This window comes from Balaenoptera physalus (assembly GCF_965194825.1).
Source record: "Balaenoptera physalus genome assembly, chromosome: 5".
Taxonomy (NCBI): domain Eukaryota; kingdom Metazoa; phylum Chordata; class Mammalia; order Artiodactyla; family Balaenopteridae; genus Balaenoptera; species Balaenoptera physalus.
In genome coordinates this window covers 131,106,573-131,130,834 of record NC_138884.1, presented here as the reverse complement: position 1 = coordinate 131,130,834, position 24,262 = coordinate 131,106,573, and the positions used below count along the sequence as shown (strand labels likewise).

Sequence of the window (24,262 nt, the reverse complement as noted above, 5' to 3'; positions counted from 1 at the left end):
CTTGTAAGAGCATTTATTTCGTTTGAAATATATTCACAATATATATTGCTATGAGAGGAAAACATATAATGTAACAGAATATATGGTATTTAGACAACATAAAATGTAATACATATAGTAATTAGTATATATACAAAATTTAAAGATATTGGAAAGACATACACTAAAATAACAACAATGATTATCTTTGGACGGTGGGATAATTGATGATTTTCGTTTATTGTTTAGTTCTCTGTATTTTCCAAATTCTCCATATTGAGCATATATTTGTATATTTTTTAAACAGTGAGAAATAAGGTAGTATCTATAGATGATAATTTAGTGTCAATGTGCCTTAAAGAGAAATCATTATTTGAAAGAGAAGCCATGAATTGAAGTCTTTCAGCTTAACTTCTTTTGAAGCTTCTTGCATCCCCGGAGTGGGGTGGCAGTGGGGGTGAAGGCTGGGTCAGGGCAATGTTTGTGGATCATGCAGTAAAACTCAGTACAAGGTGAAAAGGGATTATGTTCTGAAATCTGGGTGAGTCTTCTGTAAATAGTTACATACAACTTCTCTCCCCTGAGTTCTTTGCTTTACAGGTATGTAAGGCTCTTTGGGAAATAGAATCCAGATTACTTATGTGTATCATTGGTGATACAATTTTTTTTTTTTTTGGCCCAACAGCAGATAATGAAAAGACTTATAAAGCGGTATGTTTTGAAAGCACAAGTAGACAAAGAAAATGATGAAGTTAATGAAGGTAAGCACCTTCAACTTGAGAAACATCCTTTTACAACTAATTTAATGAACTTGGAAAACTTCATATTGAAGGATACTTTAAAAATCCAATATGGGAGAGTAAAAAATGAAAGTAAAAGTCAACCAGAAATAACAATTGTTAGTACAATTCCTTCTTACCCTGCTTTCAAAAAAGAAAACAAAAAGAAAACAAATTTAAGTTGATTTTGGAGTTGCCTTGTACTTTGACTCATCATACTATATCAAAACAAGACTAAGCCAATTAATCCCAGTAGGAAAGACGGGGGCATTACTGATTTCAGTACAAAACATTTTAATAATAAATTAAAATTAAAACGTGTGAAAAAGGAAAACAAAAAAATTCAATCTCAGGTAACTGTTTGGGTTCCTCCAAGATTGACAGGAGAATCTTATGCTACATTTCTAAAACTCTGTCTTTTTAAAGAAACAGTTATTTAAATTGTCAATCAGAGACAGTTTATCACTACAGAATGCCCTGATTTCTTAGAATGTAAAGTCTGCCATCTTTCTGGGAGTTTCTAATCCCTATTACATAAGTAGTCTGTAGTTTCACTTCCGTTTCAGGGAGTTCACATTGAGTGTTAACATTTTTCCGGTGATGCAGGTAAAATAACGTTGGCTCAAACAGAATCCACATTTCTTCAGAAAAATCTTTACTTTGTTGTCCAGAAAGAAGTCTCTAACCCATTTTTCTCATCTGGTGTTTCTCTTTTGCCTTTCACTTTTCTTCTTGGCACCTGTTTTCCAGGCATACCCTAGGCAGCACGTCTGTCTGTACTATAACACTTTTTCATCAAAGGCTGGGGTATAAGCCAAAGTACAGGTCCAGAGGTGGAAAGAAATCAACCAGGGAGAAATAAGTTGCCCTAAAAATAGAAACTATAGCTTTCAGCACCAGTGAGATGCTACTAGATATAGCTACGCTGATAAGAAAAGGCTAAACTAAACTGTTGATGAGCTTTGAAGCCATTACTTGATTAATGCAAGGAATCTCTTACAAATCTGAGTCAACACAATGGTATGTGTTTGTAGAAATCTAAGAATGTGTGATCGGAAACCAGCAAAAATCCAATCATGGTGACCTAGAAACAGTTTCAGAGAGACAGGATTGGAATTGAGTTTTAGTTTAGAAAGCAGGAACCTTATTTGTTGTACCATAACCTCCCTTATTTGTTGTACCATAACCTCATAACTAAGTGAAGGGGGCAATGGGCCACCATGACAGCATCAGAAACAAGGAGTCATCTTCCAAGTCCTTTTATACAAAAGAGGAAAATGAATTAAGGAAACTTTGGAGTTTTGAACAAAGTTCTAACTAAGAAAGCATATCATATAATTTAACCTGTTCACTGAATAAATGAAGAAGCTGAATTCCAAAGAGATTGAGTAATTTGTGTTTCCTGTATTGGCAGACTAAGTACAACACTTAGTGTGTAGGCTTCCCATAACTCAAAAACAAGGAAGAAGAATGTAGTAGTAGGGAGGTGAAAGGGGGCCCACTGGGCTTATGGTCCAAATATGATATTAAATGCTGTGAGAATCCATTTCTTCCACAAAAGACTGGCCTCGCGATTTCGAATTTGATCAGTTTATTTCCTCTATGTTGCCAAATGCGAAAGGAAAAGCCCCCCCCCCACCTTTTTTTTTTGCCACAAAAAGAATCAAATGTTTTGTGTGTATTCTTGAGGAAGAGTTAGAATTCTTTAAAATAAAAGGTTCTGACGTTTATATAATAAAAGAACATAGATTATACTTTAAAGCATCATAAAGATACCAGGAAATATCATGAAAAATATGTTTTACATATGATTCTATTATAGAAAGCTATTAAAGTGCCAATGATTTAAAGAATCATTTCTTGGATTCAAGATAAATTCATGACCCAAGGTTTACCTTTCAAGGTCAATGGCTTATCTACGTTACAATTATTTGCAAGAGAATCCAGTTATTAATTGCAATCTACACATGCTCAGAGTATTACCAAGCTAAATTATGGGAATAGTTGTGTTTTAATAGCCAGAAGTTTCCTATGGAGACTTATATGTATGTAAACATTGCCAGTGGTATCACATCTAAACTCCTTAATTTCACCATTGCTTGTTATTTCCTTATACATCATCCCCTGTGCCACAGAAACTAATTTGTTTCTTCCTTAGCTCTATGTTCATTGCCATTGCCTTCCCTGAGAAATACCCCTACTCTTTTTCCTTCCTTTCCCTTACTTCAAACTTGACCTCAATTTACTTCTTACATGTGAGTATTTGCCTGTTATATAGATTGATTCATTTTTAGAAATGTTTCATTTTGCTAGGATTCCCTTCCAGCCTAGCAATGGGAGATAATCCATATAGGTGTCAACCCTTATGGCTCAGGGAACCAGACAAACTCCCTGAAGACAGAAAGGAGGTACTCTGATTATAGACCAGTTAACAGAGAAATCACCCTGTGTTAAAAGTTGGCTGAGCCACAGGACAATACTTTAGCTGAGTTTTACTTTTAAAACATAGCTGAACTACTTTTTATGGTTTTTTTTTTCCAAAGTCAGTACATTTTTAAAGGCAGACATTTCTTAAACATTCTAAAGGAAAACACCTAAAGTAGCTATGTTGGAGATGTTATGAGACAAAGGCATTCATGTATAAATTTCACTCTTGTTTTTTTATAAATACGAAGGGCAAATTACCAATTATATGTTTTTTAATACAAATCCCGTAGGTGAATTAAAAGAAATCAAGCAAGATATCTCCAGCCTTCGCTATGAACTTTTGGAGGACAAGAGCCAAGCGACTGAGGAATTAGCCATTCTAATTCATAAACTCAGTGAGAAACTGAATCCCAGCGTGCTGAGATGTGAATGACTCAGTAACCTGGAATTATGGCTTTGACTATAGCACAAATGTGGGCAATAATATTTCTAAGTATGAAATACTTGAAAAACTATGATGTAAATTTTTAGTATTAACTACCTTTATCATGTGAATCTTTAAAAGTTAGGTCTCAATGATTTTACTGTTTTATCATATGCAAATGGTCTTCATTTTAATTGTCTGCCTTGACATTACAAACAATGACGTGCCATTGTATTTAAAGGCCCAATATTACTACGTTATTGATATTTTTGTCCATTTTAGAATAAACTCTACGTCTTTGCACTACCTGTTTGCCTCTAAGAGACTGTAAGCTCCTTGGGGACAGGGACCATGTCTTATTCATCTTTGTGTCTCCAGCATCTAGTACAGTGCCTGGTACATAGTAGGTGCTCAATAAATGTTGTCAAAACCGACTGAACTGAACTGCCAACAAAATACAAATAAAAATTAAAAGGCCATCACTATGTAGCATACCTTCCCTTGTCCAAGTGCTAAAGAGATTTTTTTTTTGAAAAATATAAACTGAAAAAATTTTACAAACAGCTATGACTTGGTCAGATTTTCTTAGAATTTTTGACATCACTGATAATCCTAGAACCTTTGAACCCTGAATGAAGAATTTCACAATGAAATGGGTTAATAGAAAATATAATTACATTACATATTTGTTTCATAGAATTGTTCCAAACAACACATTAAAGATTTTTCTAAAGTATATACTGTTTGCCTACTGTCTTAGATTTTCATTTGTTGTTTTTCAGTAATGTGAATTTAGTCAGTGGTGTGGTGAATTTTTTAAAGTCGGGGGTTATGCAGGGTTGTTAGTTTGTTATAACCTCCTAATTTCTGCCTCTGATGCTTTAATGCTAAATAAGTTATCAACAACTGACTTCATATCTTGCCTGTTAGCTCCACTCTGAGTTTTGGAGGGTATGCTATGGGGAGGAATAGGAAGGAGCAATGGCTGTGTACCTGGAAAGCCATGTCCAAGCATCACCAGGTGTGTTTCGTTTTCCTTTGAGGCATCTCTTGCCATCATTGCTTACAATGATTGACATCCTTTTCCTTATCAAGACATTTCACTTACACTTGCTACACAGAATAGATTGTGATGTATGTGTATGACTTACTATGTAACTGAGCTGAACACTGGTAATATCCGCAACGCCTCATGACTTTACTAGGAAAGGGGATACAGACTGGTAAGTTCCCTCCTCTCTTCACAGACCACAAAACGTCGAAGTATTTTTTTTAACCAGCTAGGTTTAAATCTCTCATAGAGTTATGCTTACCGTCCTAATTCTCTTCAGTCTGTTCCTCTCAAATCTTACCAGAACACAAATTATGATCATAGCTCAAAGATAGTTTTATAGGTTCTAAAAGCCAATTACATACATAATACTTTGAGTCATTACTATCACGCAGGAAGGCTTTCTAGACATGAAGACAAAAATGAACATTAAATGGAACTACATAAAGCTCTTTAAAGATTATTTCTTAATTTCTACTTTTGGGGACTTAATTAAATTAAGAAAAGAACTTTATACATTTTTTGCTACCATTGTAGAATATTTCATTAACTTTTGTGCTATGATAATAGTATTTTGTCTTAAACATTTTTCAAACTTTGTGTATTTTATGTTATACCTCAGAACAGAATAAAATACTGAATTTTTCATTGTTATATGTTACTATACTTTATATTAAAACAGTAAAGATATGGAGTTTCCATAATAGACAACACTTTCAGTCTTATACATAATATTGTCTAGGATTCCAAGTGTGGATATTTTTGCTTACAGCTATGGAGCAGAATAATAAGTAATATTTTTAATTGGGGTTGGAAAAATGTTGAATGTAAAAGTGTTAAAAGCAGCTAGTTTGGGCTTCCCTGGTGGTGCAGTGGTTGAGAATCTGCCTGCTAATGCAGGGGACACGGGTTCGAGCCCTGGTCTGGGAAGATCCCACATGCCACGGAGCAGCTGGGCCCGTGAGCCACAACTACTGAGCCTGCGCGTCTGGAGCCTGTGCTCCGCAACAAGAGAGGCCGCGATAGTGAAGAGGCCTGCGCACCACGATGAAGAGCGGCCCCCGCTCGCCGCAACTAGAGAAAGCCCTCGCACAGAAACGAAGACCCAACACAGCCAAAAATAAATATAAAAATAAATAAATAAAAGTGTGACTGTTCTGTTTAAAAAAAAAAAAGCAGCTAGTTTAGGATTCTTGGAGTCTTGAGTGAAGATAAAACTCATGTCATCTATGCCTTGTGAGTACATACATCTTTTCAGTCCATACCTTTCACAACTCTAGAGCTCTCAACATAGGTTTTTGTCTCCTTTATTTACTATGCTTGTGTAAAACTAGTATGTTTTTGATATTTCACATTTTTTCTTTTTTTATAGTTTCTGGGTGGTAGTCAAGAGGAAGATGTGACACCAAGGTGTGGTAGATGCCACTGATACTATGGATGCCCTACCCAGATCCCCTTTAATGGACCAGGGCATGCATCTCTCAGATCCTGAGTGTTGGCTCCTTAACAGTTCCCAGCTATCCTGTTCCCCAGGGAATTGCCCTCAGCTGAAAGAAAGCAACCCTGTCCTGGTCTGGTCGTTATGACCTCCCCTCCTCACACCAACAAACGACCAACTGGTGTGGACGCACAAAAAGCTGTCCCCTTGTGTCAAGGTAGGGCCAACTCTTTTGGTGCAATTCATGTTTCAGAGCTTTGGATAGGATTAGGCTGCAGCTAGACTCCAGCTGAGACCAAATCTTTTTTTAGCTTCTTCCCTGTTTTATCCTTCTTTCCCCCCTCCCTTTCTCCTGAGAGCATTCCCTCAATAAATCACCACATCCAAATCAGACTTTGCGTCTAGGGAACCACCCTAAGACGTAGGTATTACTGTGGTAACTTAAGGGTGAGGTGAAGATTAGTTTAGAGGATTACCGTGAGAATTAATACTTCTTTGAGGTTAATGATAGCCCTGGGCAACCGAGTCCTTGACCCACTTACTATTGTAACAGGCATGTTGGGCTTAAAAGTAAAGCTCAAAGAAGTTGGTGGGGCAACTTGGAGAAGGGAACACTTTAACAGGACCAAAAGCAACTTGTCTAGCAAAAGACATTTAGGTGCTTATGATTAATTACAGGACTATCAAAGTCCAATATCTCTTACTTTTTGACCTCTTTGCTATGCTTAGTTTTTTCCTCTGTTACAGAGAAGATCAAGGAAAGGAGGCAACACTCAACTGGCTTCTTAGGCTTATTGTTTAAAAAGTTTGGCACTTTGTAAGTGCTTGCTGTATTAAACTTATCGAGGACCCTTGACTTGATGGAATTCACAATATGTTGAGAAGCTTGGATTCATAGACCTGAAATAAAAGAAGGGACTATGCAAAATAGTATCCAGTGTCTTCAAAAAGTTCTGTGCACCATTGAAACTTAGAAATGACATAAATATGTTGTGATTATTAAAACTAAAGTTAGGGAATTCCCTGGTGGTCCAGTGGTTAGGATTCCACGCTTGCTTTCACTGCTGCGGGCTGGGTTCGATCCCTGGTCAGGGAAATAAGATTCCACAAGCCAAGTTAGTATAATTTAGGATAATTCTCTTTCCCCATCATGTCCAACATATTTCAATTCAAAAGTGTAAACCAAATGAGAACAGCTTTTGTAAATGGGATGGTAAAGTGTCATATGGCCAATGTCTAAAGGAAACTGAAGCCACATTAATTGTTAATTGTGTGGCCTGAAACGAATCACTTAACTTCTCTGGTCTCATACATTGTCCAGTCAAACAGGGTTATGCTACACCAGGGGTTCCTGGTCTCTGGGCATTGTAGAGGTGTTTCAGAAGGTTAATATCATCTTCCAAGGTGGTAATGATCTCTGTTTCCATATCTTGCTTTTATTTAAAGTCAGTCTAAAAGGGCTATTTATTATTTTTCTTTTTTCTTTTTCAACTGTCTTTTTTTTTTTTTTCTTTTAAAACAAGAGTTTGAGAGTTTCCAAATTGGTACCACATATTGGTGGAGAGCAATATGTATACTCATGACTCAGTCACTCAGCCAACCACCTCTAGCTGTGTTGATGGTTTTAACGCAATTAATGAATAACGAATTTAATGCTTCTATTCTTAGTAATGAGTTGTTTAATTTATGCTTACAGTGATTGCTTTAAGACCACAACATAAGGTTATAAGTTACTGAAGTGCACGGTAATTCAGTAAATTTGTCTCATGGCAGTTTTTATCACATCTGTGATGCAATCATCTGCGGTTTTGTTTTGTTGTGTTGTGCTGGGTTTTGGGGTTTTTTTTGCTTTGTTTTGTTTTGGCTTTTGGTTTTTTTTAATGTAGCCCACCAAGATGTCGCTACTACCTTAAGACATGTTTAAAAAGAGAAAATATAGTGGCAATTTTGTCTAACTTTGCATTTCATTTATTGTGAATAAAAACTCCCCACCCTGCTAATTATTTGAGAAGTGCTTAAAATTAGTAGTTTGAAACCTTTGCTCATTATTTTGAAACAGAACACAGTACCTTTTCTAGATGCAGAATGAAAGAATTCCAAGTAACATATCATACAAGCTCTTTTTATTTATTTTTGATAATATGTCATAGCCTCATTTCTATGTTTTAAAAGTTGATCTTCAAAAGAAAACCTCTCATCTTTTACACAATTAACTGAAAGTGAAATAAACAGTGGGCATCACTTGTTAAATGGAAAATAAGCATTGCCAGCCTATGTTTTTATTACAAATATTATAAATATTGTATAAAGATGAATTCTATAATGCCACCTTAATTAAATAGCAATCTAAATACCTTTTCTTTAAAGTTACATTTCTATGCAAAAATTACACAAAATTAATTGCAAAACCACACAGTGAAAAAATTAAGTTATTATTAAAATTCCTAAGGGCTTTGAAGGATTATATACTACTATGAAAATAGTTTGTGAATCCAAAAGGGAAAACATTGAATTAATGTTTTCTAAGATTGCACCCAGTCCTGGAATACTATTAACACTTCCCAAGCATCATTTTTAAAAAGATAATGTCTGTCCACTTCACCAGGTTTTTGACATTTTGATGGTTTGTTTGTTATAATACAAAAACATAACAATATTGATATCGGTACCATTTTCCTTAAATTGTTAACATGAACTGCCAGGACCTAAAAAGGGAAACAAGAAAATAGACGGTGGGAAGATTCAGTACTCACCGTCTTAGAATACCCTTTATCAGAAACTTGCAATCACTGGGACAGTGGATTGTGTACTTTGGAAACTATGCAGACTTAAACAGATGACTCTTAGAAACACTTTATGGAAAACAAAAAAACAGGAGGAGAAGCTCATAATTCTTCAATTTATAACCGACTGAAGTTTTTTTGGTATATGTCTTAACAGTCTTTTCCTATAATTGAAGTCATAGTATACACACAATTTGATATTCTTTTAAAATTATCATCCTGAGCACTTTCCACATTGCTATACAGCCTTCATTATTTTCACTTTCAATGGCTGCATAGTAGCCTGGAAAGTGGAGGGATGCAATACTCCCCTATTATTGGACAGTTAGGCTCCTACTTTAAATAATGCCTCGATCATGGCTTCTAACCTATTTTGTGTTGTTTTCATAGACTAAATATCCAGAATGGGGGTTATAGGTTAAAAATGTCACCCCATAATTTATAGATTCGGATATACATTACTAAGTTGCTTTTGAAAAGGGGTTTATTACTAGTTTGAAGCATCATGGATGATGAGAACACGCTCTCTCTACAGCATATAGTGGTATCAGTTAAATTTATTTTCCAATTTGAAAGGCAAAAAAAGGTATCTTGCTTTAATATTATTGATTACAAGTGAAGGTAACAAATTTCTATATGTTTGTTCAGCAGCCACCTTCTTTGTGTATGGTCTGTTCATGTTTTTCTTATTAGAATAATTATATTTCTTTTTTTTTAATATTTGTATGAATTGTTTATTAAGATACTAACTGCACATATTTATCCTAAATTTTTTTGTTTTTTGTTTATAAATTTATATTTATTTATTTATTTATTTTTTGGCTGCATTGGGTCTTCGTTGCTGTGCGCGGGCTTTCTCTAGTTGCATTGAGCGGGGGCTACTCTTTGTTGCAGTGTGCTGGCTTTTCATTGCAGTGGCTTCTCTTGTTGTGGAGCACAGGCTCTAGGTGTGCGGGCTTCAGTAGTTGTGGCACGTGGGCTCAGTAGTTGTGGTGCACGGGCTTAGTTGCTCCGCGACATGTGCGATCTTCCCGGACCAGGGCTCAAACCCGTGTCCCGTGCATTGGCAGGCGGATTCTTAACCACTGCGCCACCAGGGAAGTCCTAAATTTTTTTGTTTTAAAATTTTTGTGACATATTGAAATGTCTAATCTTTGTTTTTCATATCTGTTTCTTCTTTGTGGCTTCTTCTATTCTTTTTAAGATGAAACAAATTCCTTTCTGTTATGGGCTGAATTGTGCCTCCCCCCCACCCCCCGGCCCCCACCAAATTCATATGTTGAAATCCTAACCCCCAGTACCTCAGAATGTGACTGTATTTGGAGAAAGGACCTTTAAAGAGATAATTAAGTTAAAGTTAGGTCACTAGGGTGGGCCTTTATCCTGCATGACTGATGGCCTTATTAGAGGAGGAGATTAGGACACAGACGAACACAGAAGGAAGACCATGTGAAGAAACAGGGAGAAGATGGCCATCTACATGCCCAGGAGAAATGCCTCAGAGGACTGGTTTGGTTCCCTGCTGACAACTTGATTTTGTAATCCTAGCCTGTGAGATCATATAAGAAAATAAATTTCTGTTGTCTAAGCCACTCAGTTTGTACTACTTTATTATGGTGGCCCTATCTAACTAATACACCTTCCAACCCCCTAAATTCCATAGAATTCTATAACAATTCTATTTTATCTCCTCTATGGCTTTATTTTTTCAATTTACTTCTAAAATTTATCTGTATTTTTGTTGAGTCTAAATTGATATTTTCTCCAAATTTCTACACATCTATACCATCTTCAGGCATTGTTGTCTATTTCAATACTGAGTTATTTTGGCCTCAGCAAAAGAGTTGTCTGGAACATCCTGGGACCTAGGCAAAACCTTCTCAGATCTCTGTGTAGGAAATAATTTCTTTTCTTAAGAACCTCTTCTCAAGGGCTTAATTCTTGTTTCACAAACATTTGTGAACTCTCCCCTAGTAGACCACAGAAATCATTTGTGAACTCTCCCCAGTAGACCACAGAAACCACTTATTCATCTGTAGTATTTCTGTAGGCAGAGTGTGGTATGCACAAAGGAAGGACTGATGAAAGTGAGTCAAGGAAGGTCAGCTTTCAATCAGATCATGGGTCACTATAGGCCAGCAATAGTCAGAGGGTCCCTGAGGCCTTTTCAGGGGGGTCTGTGATTTTGAAGGTATTTTCATAACACTAAGATGCTACTTACCTTTTTCACTGTGTTGACGTTTGTACTAAGGGTACAAAAGCAAGGTTGGTTAATACTGCTGGTACTTAAGCGTGGATCAAGGCCACACATTGATGGGAAACAAAGTTTCATGTAAAAATGTTCTTTATGAAAGCCTCTACTCTTAGTACATATCATTTTTATATTTTAATTCGGCCACGCCACGTGGCATGTGGGATCTTAGTTCCTCCACCAGGGATCGAACCTGGGCTCCCTGCAGTGGAAGGACGGAGTCTTAACCACTGGATCACCAAGGAAGTCCGAGTACATACTCTGTGGGGTGACATGGGAAGTATGCATGAAGCATTTCTACTGAATACGGAAGTACATTAGTTGTTTCAAGGAAATGCACTTGTATGATTATTTGAATTGCTAGCTGAACTCGCTGCTTTTTTCATGGAACACTTTTTTTGAAAGCACGACTGACAGACAAATTATGATTATTTAGACTTGGCGTACACTTTCTTGTGAATTCAAGAAGGAAAACTATCATTTCAAGGAAAATAATTGACATTTGTTGCCAATGCTTCAAATTCAAGCTTTTAGGCATAAATTAGAATTTTTCAAAAATTTGTATCCGCCATCTGAGGTTGACAACTTTCCAACACTTGAAAACTTTTCTGATGGAATCTGTGATGATATTAACAAATGGACTTTTGAGGATGTTGTATAATGAAGCCACATTCCACATTGCAACTAACTTCAAAAACTACCACTTGTTGAGTTTGGACCACATTTTCTTCATATACTTACAAAGAAACAAAAAACAACATATACCAATAGATTGTATGCAGAAGTAGATCTGGGACTCCCCTGTTCACTGTTCAGGTGAACAGTGAATAGATTTGCAAACAAAGCCAGTCTTTTTACTTTTCTTTATTTTGGAAAATAGTTATTTTTCATTAAAATATTTATATAATGAGTTCATTAGTTTTTTCAATATATTTTTTAGAAACTTAGTTCTAATTTCTAATATGGTAAATATCAATAGATAATTCATATAACCAAAAGGTCTTTGGGGTCCTCAATAGTTTATATGAGTTTTGTAAAGGGCTCCTAGGGCCAAAAGTTTGAGAACTCCTATGCTGCTGTAAGCTAACTCCTATGGCGGTGAAACCTAATTCTTTCAGGGATCCTTTCTAGTGGCGGTGAAACAGGTCAGAAGCTACCAGGGATTCAAGTCAAGGCTCTACACAGAAAAGACTTAAGACCTGGGCCTCAGGGCGGTGGCGGAGGCGTAGCCAAGACTGCGTCTCCGGTCTCCCTGGAAACCACCCTTCTCAGGTCTCCTGGACCTCGCCCTCCGTTCCTCTCCGCCTCTCATTGGAGCGGGTTAAGTCAGTGGGCGGTCTGTCGGGAGGGGGGTGGGGCTTCATTTCCATCCGGGGCCCTCTCGCAGGAGCGTACGGACGTCACGCAGGACGCCGCTGCCCTGACGCTCCGTCTTTGCATCCCCCACTGAGCCCTTAGTAGCTGGCGTTGGCCCTCAGGTGGGAAGCGAGCTTTTTCCCTTCGGAGGCCTGGGGTCCCGCAGCCTCTACCCCACCTGTCCTGGCCTGGCGCTGCCCAGCGCGTCTGTGCCTCCGTCATGGATCTGAATTTAAACCGAGCGGATTATTTACAGGTAAACCTGAGGGGTTGGGGCGGTCGCTGCGCGGGGTGAGCTGCGCTCCCTGAGAGGATTCGATCCTTCCACTGGCGTCTGTTGGGGTGTCTCGGCGCCGACGCGGCGGCACAGGAGCGGATCTGGGTGCCACCCTCCAGACACCTTGCTCACCGGCAACTCCGGCTTGTTGGTGACGGTCCACGGGGACTTGGAAAGAGGGAGCCCGCGCCCCCGCGGTGCTGGCGTCTGCCAGGTCCTGAAGATGCTCCGAATGTCCTGATGGGCTCCCGGATTCCTCCCCGGGGCCCTTCTCCTCCTCCCCGGCTGCAGCTTCTAACTCCCTGATCTCCATCTGTACCCAGTCCCTTCTGCGCAGCGCCAGACACCTGTTTCTTACTGTGAGCTGGACCCCACGAGCCAGATTATAATAAAAGCAGTGACAGCCGTTTTCGAGCGTCTAGTTTATTCTCAGATCTTAACACAAGTACATATATTTAATCCTCATAAAAATTCCCAAAGTAGGTACATGAAGATCAAGGGGCTCAGAGAAGGTGAGTTACACGATAGCGGAAAGGATGGAGTTCCTATTTGAAACAAAGTCTCTGACTCCAGAGCTTGTGTTCCTTCTGTTACACCACCCTGCCTCTCAGTATTTCAGCCCTAGACTTTCTCTCCTTCTCCATCTCCTTTTTCAGTAATCCTGTTTTGGCTAATGGTACAAATGTTTGTCCTGTCACATTCCTTGAGAGTCATGCTAGGTACTTCCCACCTTAATATCTTCCATATCCGTCTGGTCACCACATTTTGCTGCTTTTATCTCCTAAATATCTCATGAATCTGTCCCATTTGCTCCCTCCATCTCTGTTACCCCTAGTTCAGTCCTCATCTTCCCTTGCTTGGATAATTGAAATAGCTCCTAGCCTCCAGCTTACCTCCCTCCAAGCCATCCTTCACATCATTGCTAGATTGATGTTTCAAAAATACGAATCAGATTAAACTTTAATACTACTCCCTAGAATACAGAATTAAAGGATAGACCTATAATATATGTAAATTCTTTCGTGGTCTGTTGTCTCCTGCAGTTTCCCTCTCTTTGGTCCCATTCTCCTGCCCTAACCATGCACCATTAGTGACAATGCCCTGCTGAGCAAACCGTGCTGTTTTCATCTTCTGTACGTTTTGTAAAATAATCTTCATCATCAGTTAGATTGGATGTCATTGTCATCAGCATGGTGGTATTTTAGCTAAAATCTTTTATGTTTCATTTTCAATAATAACGAATCTATTTCCAAAGATTTTAAATTACAAACACACTTTAACAACTGTATGAAGTTGTAAAAGAAGGCTTGTAGAAATATTTTTTTGGTGTGAAGTATCTTACCAGTAATGCCACGTTATTATTTTTGACTTGACAACTTTATAGCATAAATTTTACTATTTTTGATTGTTTCCTGTATTCTGACTTTTGTAGCATATTTCATTAGAAAATAAGTTCGTTGCTGATAATAATTATTTCATATCACTAATTAATTGCAATAAAAAAACTGAGGCCTACTATGATTAGAATCTGCTGGTCCTTTTAATCTCTGATTTAATAACTTCAAATTAGTGTATCAGAAATCACTCACCAGGCAGCTGATGTGTTTCCTTAGGTGGGAGTGACCTCTCAGAAGACTATGAAGCTACTTCCTGCTTCAAGATATAGAGCCACACAAAAGGTAACGTAGAGATACTGATTTCTCCATATCTCTTCAGCTCTGACAGAGGAGAGGTTTATACTTCCTTCCTTATTGATAAGTTTTTTTTTAAATTCCAAGGCTAAAATGGAAATGAATTTCTTTTCATTTGAACAGAGATTGGAATACCAAGGGACATTTATAGACAGTAAGTTTCTTGGACATTATAATTATTATGTACAATTAGTAAATAGTATAAGCAAACTAGTTGAAAACCATATTCCATTTTTCTGGTAATAACTTACCCTGTGTGTATTTGTGTGTGCCAGATTGCGTATATGAAAAAAGAAATAAAAAAACACAATAGATTGTAGAGAAAATGCTTTTTAAAAACTTTATCATATTTTTAAGAGTAATTAAATATATTGATGTTAATCTTTACATTTAACTAACAATATTGATTATTTTTATAGAAATATTAATCCTGTGATTTCCATAAGACAATTATAATTTCTTGGTAGACTAGTAGGATATTTTAATAGCTGCAAAATAAATACAGTATTCCTATATATTAACATTTTATCAGGATAAATCAACAGATTTTTGATTGTCATTTATTGTATTTACTCAACTAGAGCAACACTTCTCAAACTTTCTGGTCTCAGGACTCTTCTACACTTTTTTTTTTAAAAGGTCATTTTATTATTTTATTTATTTTTTATTGAAATATAGTTGGTGTACAATATTATATGTTACAGGTGTACAATAATTACAGGTGATTCATACTTTTTCAAGGTTATATTCCATTTACAGTTATTATAAAATATTGGCTATATTCCCTGTGTTATACTGTATATCCTTGTAGCTTATTTTGTACATAGTAGTTTGTATCTTTTAATCTCCTACTCCTGTGTTGCCCCTCCTCCTTCCCTCTCCCCACTGGTAACCACTGGTAGTTTGTTTTCTGTATCTGTGAGTCTGCTACTTTTTTTTTTTTAATATTCACTAGTTTGTTGTATTTTTTAGATTCCACATACAAATGTTATCATACAGTTTGTCTTTCTCTGTCTGACTTATTTCACTTAGCATAATGCCCTCCAAGTCCATCCATGTTGTTGCAAAAGGCAAAATTTCATTCTTTTTTATGGCTGAGTAGTATTCTTTATCCATCATCTGTTGACGGATGCTTAGGTTCCTTCCATATCTTGGCAATTGTAAGTAATGCTGCTGTGAACATTAGGGTGCATGTATCTTTTGGAATTCATGGTTTTGTTTTTTTTTGGATATATACCCAGGAGTGGCATTGCTGGGTCATATGGTAGTTCTATTTTTAGTTGTTCGAGGAGCCTCCTTACTGTTCTCCTCTGTGGCTGCACCAATTTACATTCCCACCAACAGTGTATGAGGGTCTCCCTTTTCTGCACATCCTTGCCAACATTTGTTATTTGTGTTCTTTTTGATGATAGCCATTGTGACTGGTGTGAAGTGATATCTCATTGTGGTTTTGATTTGCATTTCCCTGATGATTAGCTTTCCCTGATGATTAGTGGTGTTGAGCATCTTTTCATGTGCCTGTTGGCCGTCTGCATTTCCTCTTTGGAAAAATGTCTGTTCAGGTCTTCTGCCCATTTTTTAATCAGGTTGTTTGTTATTTTTTATGTTAAGTTGTATGAGCTGCTTACATATTTTGGATATTAACCCCTTATTGGTCTTATTATTTGCAAATATTTTCTCCCATTCGATAGGTTGTCTTTTCATTTTTTTGATGGTTTCCTTTGCTTTGCAAAAGCTTTTAAGTTTAATTAGGTAAATCAACTATACGTCAATAAAAATAAAAAATAAAAAGTTTTAAAAATATCAACTAGGTCTGTCACAACCTCATTTTGATAATTTTTTTTTATATATAAATTTATTTATTTATTTTTGGCTACATTGGGTCTTTGTTGCTGCGTGCAGGCTTTCTCTAGTTGCGGTGAGTGGAGGCTACTCTTCGCTGTGGTGTGTGGGCTTCTCATTGCGGTGGCTTCTCTTGTTGCAGAGCATGGGCTCTAGGCACGCAGGCTTCAGTAGTTGTGGCACTCAGGCTCAGTAGTTGTGGCTCGCAGGCTCTAGAGCTCATGCTCAGTAGTTGTGGCGCATGGGCTTAGCTGCTCCATGACATGTGGGATCTTCCCGGACCAGGGCTCAAACCCGTATCCCCGTCATTCGCAGGTGGACTCTTAACCACTGTGCCACCAGGGAAGTGCCTGATAATGTTTTAAAAGTTAATCTTAAAATGTTCTTATGCTCCAGTTAAGGGGAAAAAAAAATTGCCTCCTTGCCATTTCTGTCTCTATTTTCTTGTTCTGTTTACCTTGTAGGAACAGAACAGAAAGCCAGCTACTTCCATAACAATTCTTCATAGCCTTCTCTTTGGCCCTTTCTTACAATTCTTTGGTGGATATTTTTTGTGGGGATGTCTTTACTAGATTTTCTGATGTCTAGTTTTAAAATCATAATTTATATATTGAGAATCTTGTTTTCCCCATATAAGTTAGTAGGGCATAATAACAGTAATTTTAGATTCTCTTCAATCTGTTACAGGTGGTTGTTGGAGATCATGATGGAGTAGTTATGTGCTTTGGCATGAAGAAGGGAGAAGCAGTGGTATGTGTACCTTTTGAATACTCCTACATTAAAATTTTTTCTAAAGCATAATGAAAAATAGGTTGAGGGAAGTAGTCATATGAAGTATGAGGCTACAGGCAGCATGAGAGTCATTTGCTAGCCGTTTGTAAAACATCTTTGACAGCCTAGGGTGATATACTAGTTTTTTATGCTGTGTAACAAGTTACCTCAAATTTAGGGGCTTAAAAGGAAACACATTTATTATCTCACGGGACAGGAGTCCAAGCTCGAGGCCTCATGTGCCTGCAACACAGGTACAGCCGGGCTCTGTTTCTTTCTGGAGCTCAGGGTCCTGTTCCAAGCCCATGTAGTTGTTGGAAGAATCCAGTTCTTTACTGTTGTTGGACTGAGGTCCCCACTTTATTGCTGTCCGTAAGCCAGGGCCTGCTTTCAGCATCCTGAGGCCCCCCACAGTTCCTTGCCATGCGCTCTTCTCACAGGCCCTCTCACAACATGGTGAACTGCTTCTTCAGGCCAACAGGGAAATCTGTCCAGTCTGCTAAGATGGAGTCTTATATAACAGTGTAACATGGACGTGACCATCGCATCACCTTTGCCACTTAATATAGCCTAACCAAGGAAGTGAGTTTTACATCATCATATTCCCAGATCATAGTTTACAAGTGATGGGTCTGAGATGTGAACTCTTATATTCATTCTACATTATATGAAATTTGCAAAAAGATGAAGAGGGTAGAAACTATCAGAAACTCAGTGTTTCCGTTGTTCATATATCCTTCCAGATATTTTATTCTCTGTGTATAAGTCATTGACGGTGAAGGGAAGAAACTGATGCCAATAATAAAATAGAAAATAACGAGGAATAAACTAAGGATGCAAATATTTCCAATTAAATAGAGAGATATGAAGTTATATGCTCAGGTTTTCAGTAAATTCTACAGTCCTTTATTTATACTACTAAAATTTATAAAATTGTAAGGGAACCAGGAGAGACTAGTTTTAAAAAGATGATTAAGGTATAAAAACATGTCCACTGGAACCAGCTGAGTAATCTTGGTAAAATGCAGATTCTCATTCAGTAGCTCTGGGGTTGGGCCTGAGAGTCTGCATTTCTAATAAGGTAAGTGACGCTAATGCTGCTGCTTAGCGAACGCTGCTTGGAGGTGCAAGAGTTTAGATTTTAATGATGTCATTGAAATGCAACGTGTGTGGGAATAAACGTTGCAAAGTTTGAAGATATTTAGCAAAAAACCCAGAAGACCACTGGATACATTTGTATCTAAAGGTGTTCCTATTTAGAACTATAATATTTTGTAAGTTTAAAATCACAGCATTTTTTATGGTAAAAGAAAATACGTGGAATAAATTTGTGTACTTAATTTTTTCCTCAATGATTTTTGCAGACAGTCTTCAAGACTTTACCTGGGCAGAAGATTGCAAGATTGGAACTAGGAGGGGTTCTTAACACGCCCCAGGAGAAAATTTTTATTGCTGCAGGATCTGAAATCAGAGGCTTCACAAAGAGAGGAAAACAGTTTCTCTCTTTTGAAACAAACCTCACTGAAAGCATTAAAGCTATGTATGTTTATTCTCTTTTTTATTTTTACATATCCATTTACAATATTTTGGATAGGTGACAGACATCAGATTAAGTATCACATCTTAGTAGGTTATCTGGGAAATAATTAAAGACACTTTATTAGTTGGAAATTAAATTTGACCTGGAGTCAATACAGAATCAATTGGGTGTTGAAATCTTATCTTTTTAAGACATTTATAGTATTTATAGCTTCATTTTTGACTAATTAGTTCAGTTACGATTCATCATCAAAGTATAAAAGAAGTGAAAGAAAATCTCCAGATATTTAGGTTCCTGTTGCTTTGCTGTCTCTGGTAGTTCTGATTTTGAGGTAGCATCATTTTGTTAAAAGGCTGGCCATCAAAGTTAATGACTACCAAAAAGGTATAATTTCAGGTGAGTCAGGTAAGACTCTAAGAGAAAAATAACTTCCTTAATGGCTTCCTGTTATGTGAAATTTTGCAATTAAAATTTTAGTTTTTGAATCATGGAAAACTGGAAGAGGCTTTAAAGTTTATCTAATCCACTGTTCTTGAAACCTGCTACTTAGGAGCATCCCTTGGAAGCTTTAAACAATAGATTCCTTGTCCTACCTCATACCTGCAGAATCAGAATTATTAGGAGTAGGTTAAAAGAACAGTTTTTCATTTGAATCCTATGCAGCCATGTTATATAAGCAGCCAGACCTTGGTTTGGAAACTACTGATCCAGAGTTCTATTAATGTATAGCTCTGCTATGTAATTCTGTATAATGCACAGCACGTGTCCTGATGTCTGGGCTATAAAACTTAGGTTTGGTGAGATTAGATAAGAATTAAACAGTGGCAAATGGAAGTAATTTCAGTGGCTTAATAAGAATATTGTTCTTTTGAAATGCTTTTCTAGATAGACATGGCCAGTGATAATTGTGAAATACTAAAACAAAAGTAGCTAATTATTAGCATACCTCCACATTCAGAAAGGTATATGGGTTGAGGTATGAGGAAGCTAAGGAGTTTCCCAGCCAATAGTCTCTTTAGCTAGTTTCTTAAATGTTTTTACTGGAGTGGCAGAGGTAGGATGGAAAGGTTCTTTACTCAGTTTTTGAAAATTTATTATCTGAATCTCCACATTGATAAGGTTGCGTGGGAAAACAAGATTATAACTTGACAATATTCAGTAAGAAAACTGACCACTTATAAAATTGATGACCACTCATTAATCCTTCCCTGCTTATAATGCAGATGGATTTGAAAATGAAATTTCAAATCTTATAAGAGATTTAGAATTTCACTAAGTTGATAAAAATTATATTAAGAGAACTTTTCATTTATTTATTTATTTTAAACAGCAGGTTCTTATTATCTATTTTATACATATTAGTGTATATACGTCAAACCCAATTCATCCCACCACCACCAGCCCCCCGCTACTTTTCCCCCTTGGTATCCATACGTTTGTTCCCTACATCTGTATCTCTATTTCTGCCCTGCAAACCGGTTCATCTGTACCATTTTTCTAGGTTCCACATATATGCGTTAATATACGATATTTGTTTTTCTCTTTCTGACTTACTACACTCTGTATGACAGTCTCTAGATCCATCCACCTCTCTACAAATGACCCAATTTCGTTCCTTTTTATGGCTGAGTAATATTCCGTTGTATATATGTACCACATCTTCTTTATCCATTCATCTGCTGATGGGCATTTAGGTTGCTTCCATGACCTGGCTATTGTAAATAGTGCTGCAATGAACATTGGGGTGCATGTGTCTCTTTGAATTATGGTTTTCTCTGGGTATATGCCCAGTAGTGGGATTGCTGGGTCATATGGTAATTCTATTTTTAGTTTTTTAAGGAACCTCCATACTGTTCTCCATAGTGGCTGTATCAATTTACATTCCCACCAACAGTGCAAGAGGGTTCCCTTTTCTCCACACCCTCTCCAGCATTTGTTTTTTGTAGATTTTCTGATGATGCCCATTCTAACTGGTGTGAGGTGATAGCTCATTGTAGTTTTGATTTGCATTTCTATAATAATTAGTGATGTTGAGCAGCTTTTCATGTGCTTCTTGGCCATCTGTATGTCTTCTTTGGAGAAATGTCTACTTAGGTCTTCTGCCCATTTTTGGATTGGGTTGTTTGTTTTTTTAATATTGAGCTGCATGAGCTGTTTATATATTTTGGAGATTAATCCTTTGTCCATTGATTCATGTGCAAATATTTTCTCCCATTCTGAGGGTTGTCGTTTTGTCTTGTTTGTAGTTTGCTTTGCAAAAGCTTTTAAGTTTTATTAGGTCCCATTTGTTTGTTTTCGTTTTTATTTCCATTACTCTAGGAGGTGGATCAAAAAAGATCTTGCTGTGATTTATGTCAAAGAGTGTTCTTCTTATGTTTTCCTCTAAGAGTTTTTTTTTTTTTTTTTAATTTAGGAGAATCTCTGCTTTCCGAGGCCTTTATTATTTATATTTATATTTTTGGGTGTGTTTGGTCTTTGTTTCTGTGCGAAGGCTTTCTCTAGTTGCGGCAAGTGGGGGCCACTCTTCATCGCGGTGCGCGGGCCTCTCACTGTCACGGCCTCTCTTGTTGCGGAGCACAGGCTCCAGACGTGCAAGCTCAGTAGTTGTGGCTCACGGGCCTAGTTGCTCCACGGCATGTGGGATCTTCCCAGACCAGGGCTCGAACCCGTGTTCCCTGCATTGGCAGGCAGATTCTCAACCACTGCGCCACCAGGGAAGCCCTCCTCTAAGAGTTTTATAGCATCCGGTCTTACATTTAGGTCTCTAATCCATTTTGAGTTTATTTTTGTGTATGGCATTAGGGAGTGTTCTAATTTCATTCTTTTACATGTAGCTGTCCAGTTTTCCCAGCACCACTTATTGAAGAGACTGTCTTTTCTACATTGTATATCCTTGCCTCCTTTGTCATAGATTAGTTGACCATAGGTGTGTGGGTTTATCTCTGGACTTTCTATCCTGTTCCGTTGACCTATGTGTCTGTTTTTGTGCCAGTACCACATTGTCTTGATTACTGTAGCTTTGTAGTATAGTCTGAAGTCAGGGAGTCTGATTCCTCCAGGTCCGTTTTTTTCCCTCAAAATGCTTTGGCTATTCGGGGTCTTTTGTGTCTCCATACACATTTAAAAATTTTTTGTTCTATTTCTGTAAAAAATGCCACTGGTAATTTGATAGGGATTACATTGAATCTGTAGTTTGCCCTGGGTAGTATAGTCATTTTCACAATATTGATTCTTCCAATCCATGAACATGGTGTATCTCTCCATCTGTTGGTATCATCTTTAATTTCTTTCATCAGTGTCTTATACTTCTCTGCATACAGGTCTTTTACCTCCTTAGGTAGCTTTATTCCTAGGTATTTTATTCTTTTTGTTGCAATGGTGAATGGGATTGTTTCCTTAACTTCTCCTTCTGATCTTTTGTTGTTAGTGTATAGGAATGCAAGAGATTTCTGTGCATCAATTTTGTATCCTGCAACTTTACCAAATTCATTGATTAGCTCTGGTAGTTTTCTGGTGGCATCTTTAGGTTTCTCTATGTATAGTATCATGTCATCCGCAAACAGTGACAGTTTTACTTCTTCTTTTCCAATTTGTATTCCTTTTATTTCTTTTTCTTCTCTGATTGCCATGGCTGGGACTGCCAAAACTGTGTTGAATAATAGTGGCAAGAGTGGCCATCCTTGTCTTGTTCCTGATCTTAGAGGAAATGCTTTCAGTTTTTCACCATTGAGAATGATGTTTGCTGTGGGTTTGTCATTTATGGCGTTTATTATGTTGAGGTAAGTTCCCTCTATGCCCACTTTCTGGAGAGTTTTTGTCATAAATGGATGTTGAATTTTGTCAAAAGCTTTTTCTGCATCTATTGAGATGATCATATGGTTTTTTTTTTTTTTGATCATTTGGTTTTTCTCCTTCAATTTGTTAATATGGTGTATCACATTGATTGATTTGCATATATTGAAGAATCCTTGCATCCCTGGGATAACTTCCACTTGATCATGGTGTATGATCCTTTTAATGTGTTGTTGGATTCTGTTTACTAGTAATTTGTTGAGGATTTTTGCACTATATTCATCAGTAATATTGGTCTGTAATTTTCTTTTTTTGTAGTATCTTTGGTTTTGGTATCAGGGTGATGGTGGCCTCATAGAATGAATTTGGGAGTGTTCCTTCCTCTGCAATTTTTTGGAAGAGTTTGAGAAGGATGAGTGTTAGCTCTTCTCTAAATGTTTGATAGAATTCACCTGTGAAGCCATCTGGTCCTGGACTTTTGTTTGTTGGAAGATTTTTAATCACAATTTCAATTTCATTACTTGTGATTGTTCTGTTCATATTTTCTATTTCTTCCTGGTTCAGTGTTGGAAGGTTATACCTTTCTAAGGATTTGTCCATTTCTTCCAAGTTGTCCATTTTATTGGCATAGAGTTGTTTGTAGTAGTCTCTTATGATGCTTTGTATTTCTGTGGTGTCCATTGTAACTTCTCCTTTTTCATTTCTAATTTTATTGATTTGAGTCCTCTCCCTCTTCTTGAGGAGTCTGGCTAAAGGTTTATCAATTTTGATTATCTTCTCAAAGAACCAGCTTTTAATTTTATTGATCTTTGCTATTGTTTTCTTTGTTTCTATTTCATTTATTTCTGCTCTGGTCTTTATGATTTCTTTCCTTCTACTAACTTTGGGTTTTGTTTGTTCTTCTTTCTCTAGCTCCTTTAGGTGTAAAGTTAGATTGTTTATTTGAGGTTTTTCTTGTTTCTTGAGGTAGGCTTCTATAGCTATAAACTTCCCTCTTAGAACTGCGTCTGCTGCATCCCATAGGTTTTGGGTCGTCGTGTTTTCATCGTCATTTGTCTCTAGGTATTTTTTGATTTCCTCTTTGATTTCTTCAGTGATCTCTTGGTTATTAAGTAGTGTATTGTTTAGCCTCCATGTGTTTGTGTTTTTTACATTTTTTTTCCTGTAATTGACTTCTAATCTCATAGCGTTGTGGTTGGAAAAGATGCTTGATATGATTTCAATTTTCTTAAATTTACTGAGGCTTGATTTGTGACCCAAGATGTGATCTATCCTGGAGAATGTTCCGCGTGCACTTGAGGAGAACGTGTAATCTGCTGTTTTTGGATGGAATGTCCTATAAAAATCAGTTAAATCTATCTGGTCTATTGTGTCAGTTAAAGCTTGTGTTTCCTTATTAATTTTCTGTGTGGATGATCTGTCTATTGGTGTAAGTGAGGTGTTAAAGTCCCCCACTATTATTGTGTTACTGTTGATTTTCTCTCTTATAGCTGTTAGCAGTTGCCTTATCTATTGAGGTGCTCCTATGTTGGGTGCATATATATTTATAATTGTTATATCTTCTTGGATTAATCCCTTCATCATTATGTAGTGTCCTTCCTTGTCTCTTGTAACATTCTTTATTTTAAAAAGTCTATTTTATCTGATATGAGTATTGCTACTCCAACTTTCCTTTGATTTCCATTTGCATGGAATATCTTTTTCCATCCCCTCACTTTGTCTGTATGTGTTCCTAGGTCTGAAGTGGGTCTCTTATAGGCAGTATATATGGGTCTTGTTTTTGTATCCATTCAGTGAGCCTGTGTCTTTTGGTTGGAGCATTTAATCCACTCACGTTTAAGGTAATTATCGATATGTATGT

The 24,262-nt window shown here is 37.1% G+C and overlaps 2 protein-coding genes across 6 annotated transcripts in view; both read left to right on the top strand.

The window, feature by feature from the left end:
- Positions 1-6,421, top strand: part of TRPC3 (transient receptor potential cation channel subfamily C member 3) — an 84,834-nt gene extending 78,413 nt beyond the window's left edge. For 3 of the 4 annotated variants that reach the window (XM_082462776.1, XM_082462778.1, XM_082462779.1), the window contains exon 11: positions 665-3,468. In XM_082462776.1, coding sequence (XP_082318902.1) covers positions 665-943 — 279 coding nt within the window. In that variant the 3' untranslated portion in view covers positions 944-3,468. The other variant, XM_082462777.1, reaches the window with a different exon arrangement.
- Positions 6,422-12,332: 5,911 nt separating this feature from the next.
- BBS7 (Bardet-Biedl syndrome 7) overlaps positions 12,333-24,262 on the top strand; it is a 44,008-nt gene continuing 32,078 nt past the window's right edge. Inside the window, exons 1-4 of one of the 2 annotated variants that reach the window (XM_082462827.1) lie at positions 12,333-12,744; positions 14,379-14,444; positions 16,986-17,048; positions 18,434-18,609. In XM_082462827.1, coding sequence (XP_082318953.1) covers positions 12,709-12,744; positions 14,379-14,444; positions 16,986-17,048; positions 18,434-18,609 — 341 coding nt within the window. In that variant the 5' untranslated portion in view covers positions 12,333-12,708. The remainder of the gene's footprint in view (positions 12,745-14,378; positions 14,445-16,985; positions 17,049-18,433; positions 18,610-24,262) is intronic. The other variant, XM_082462826.1, reaches the window with a different exon arrangement.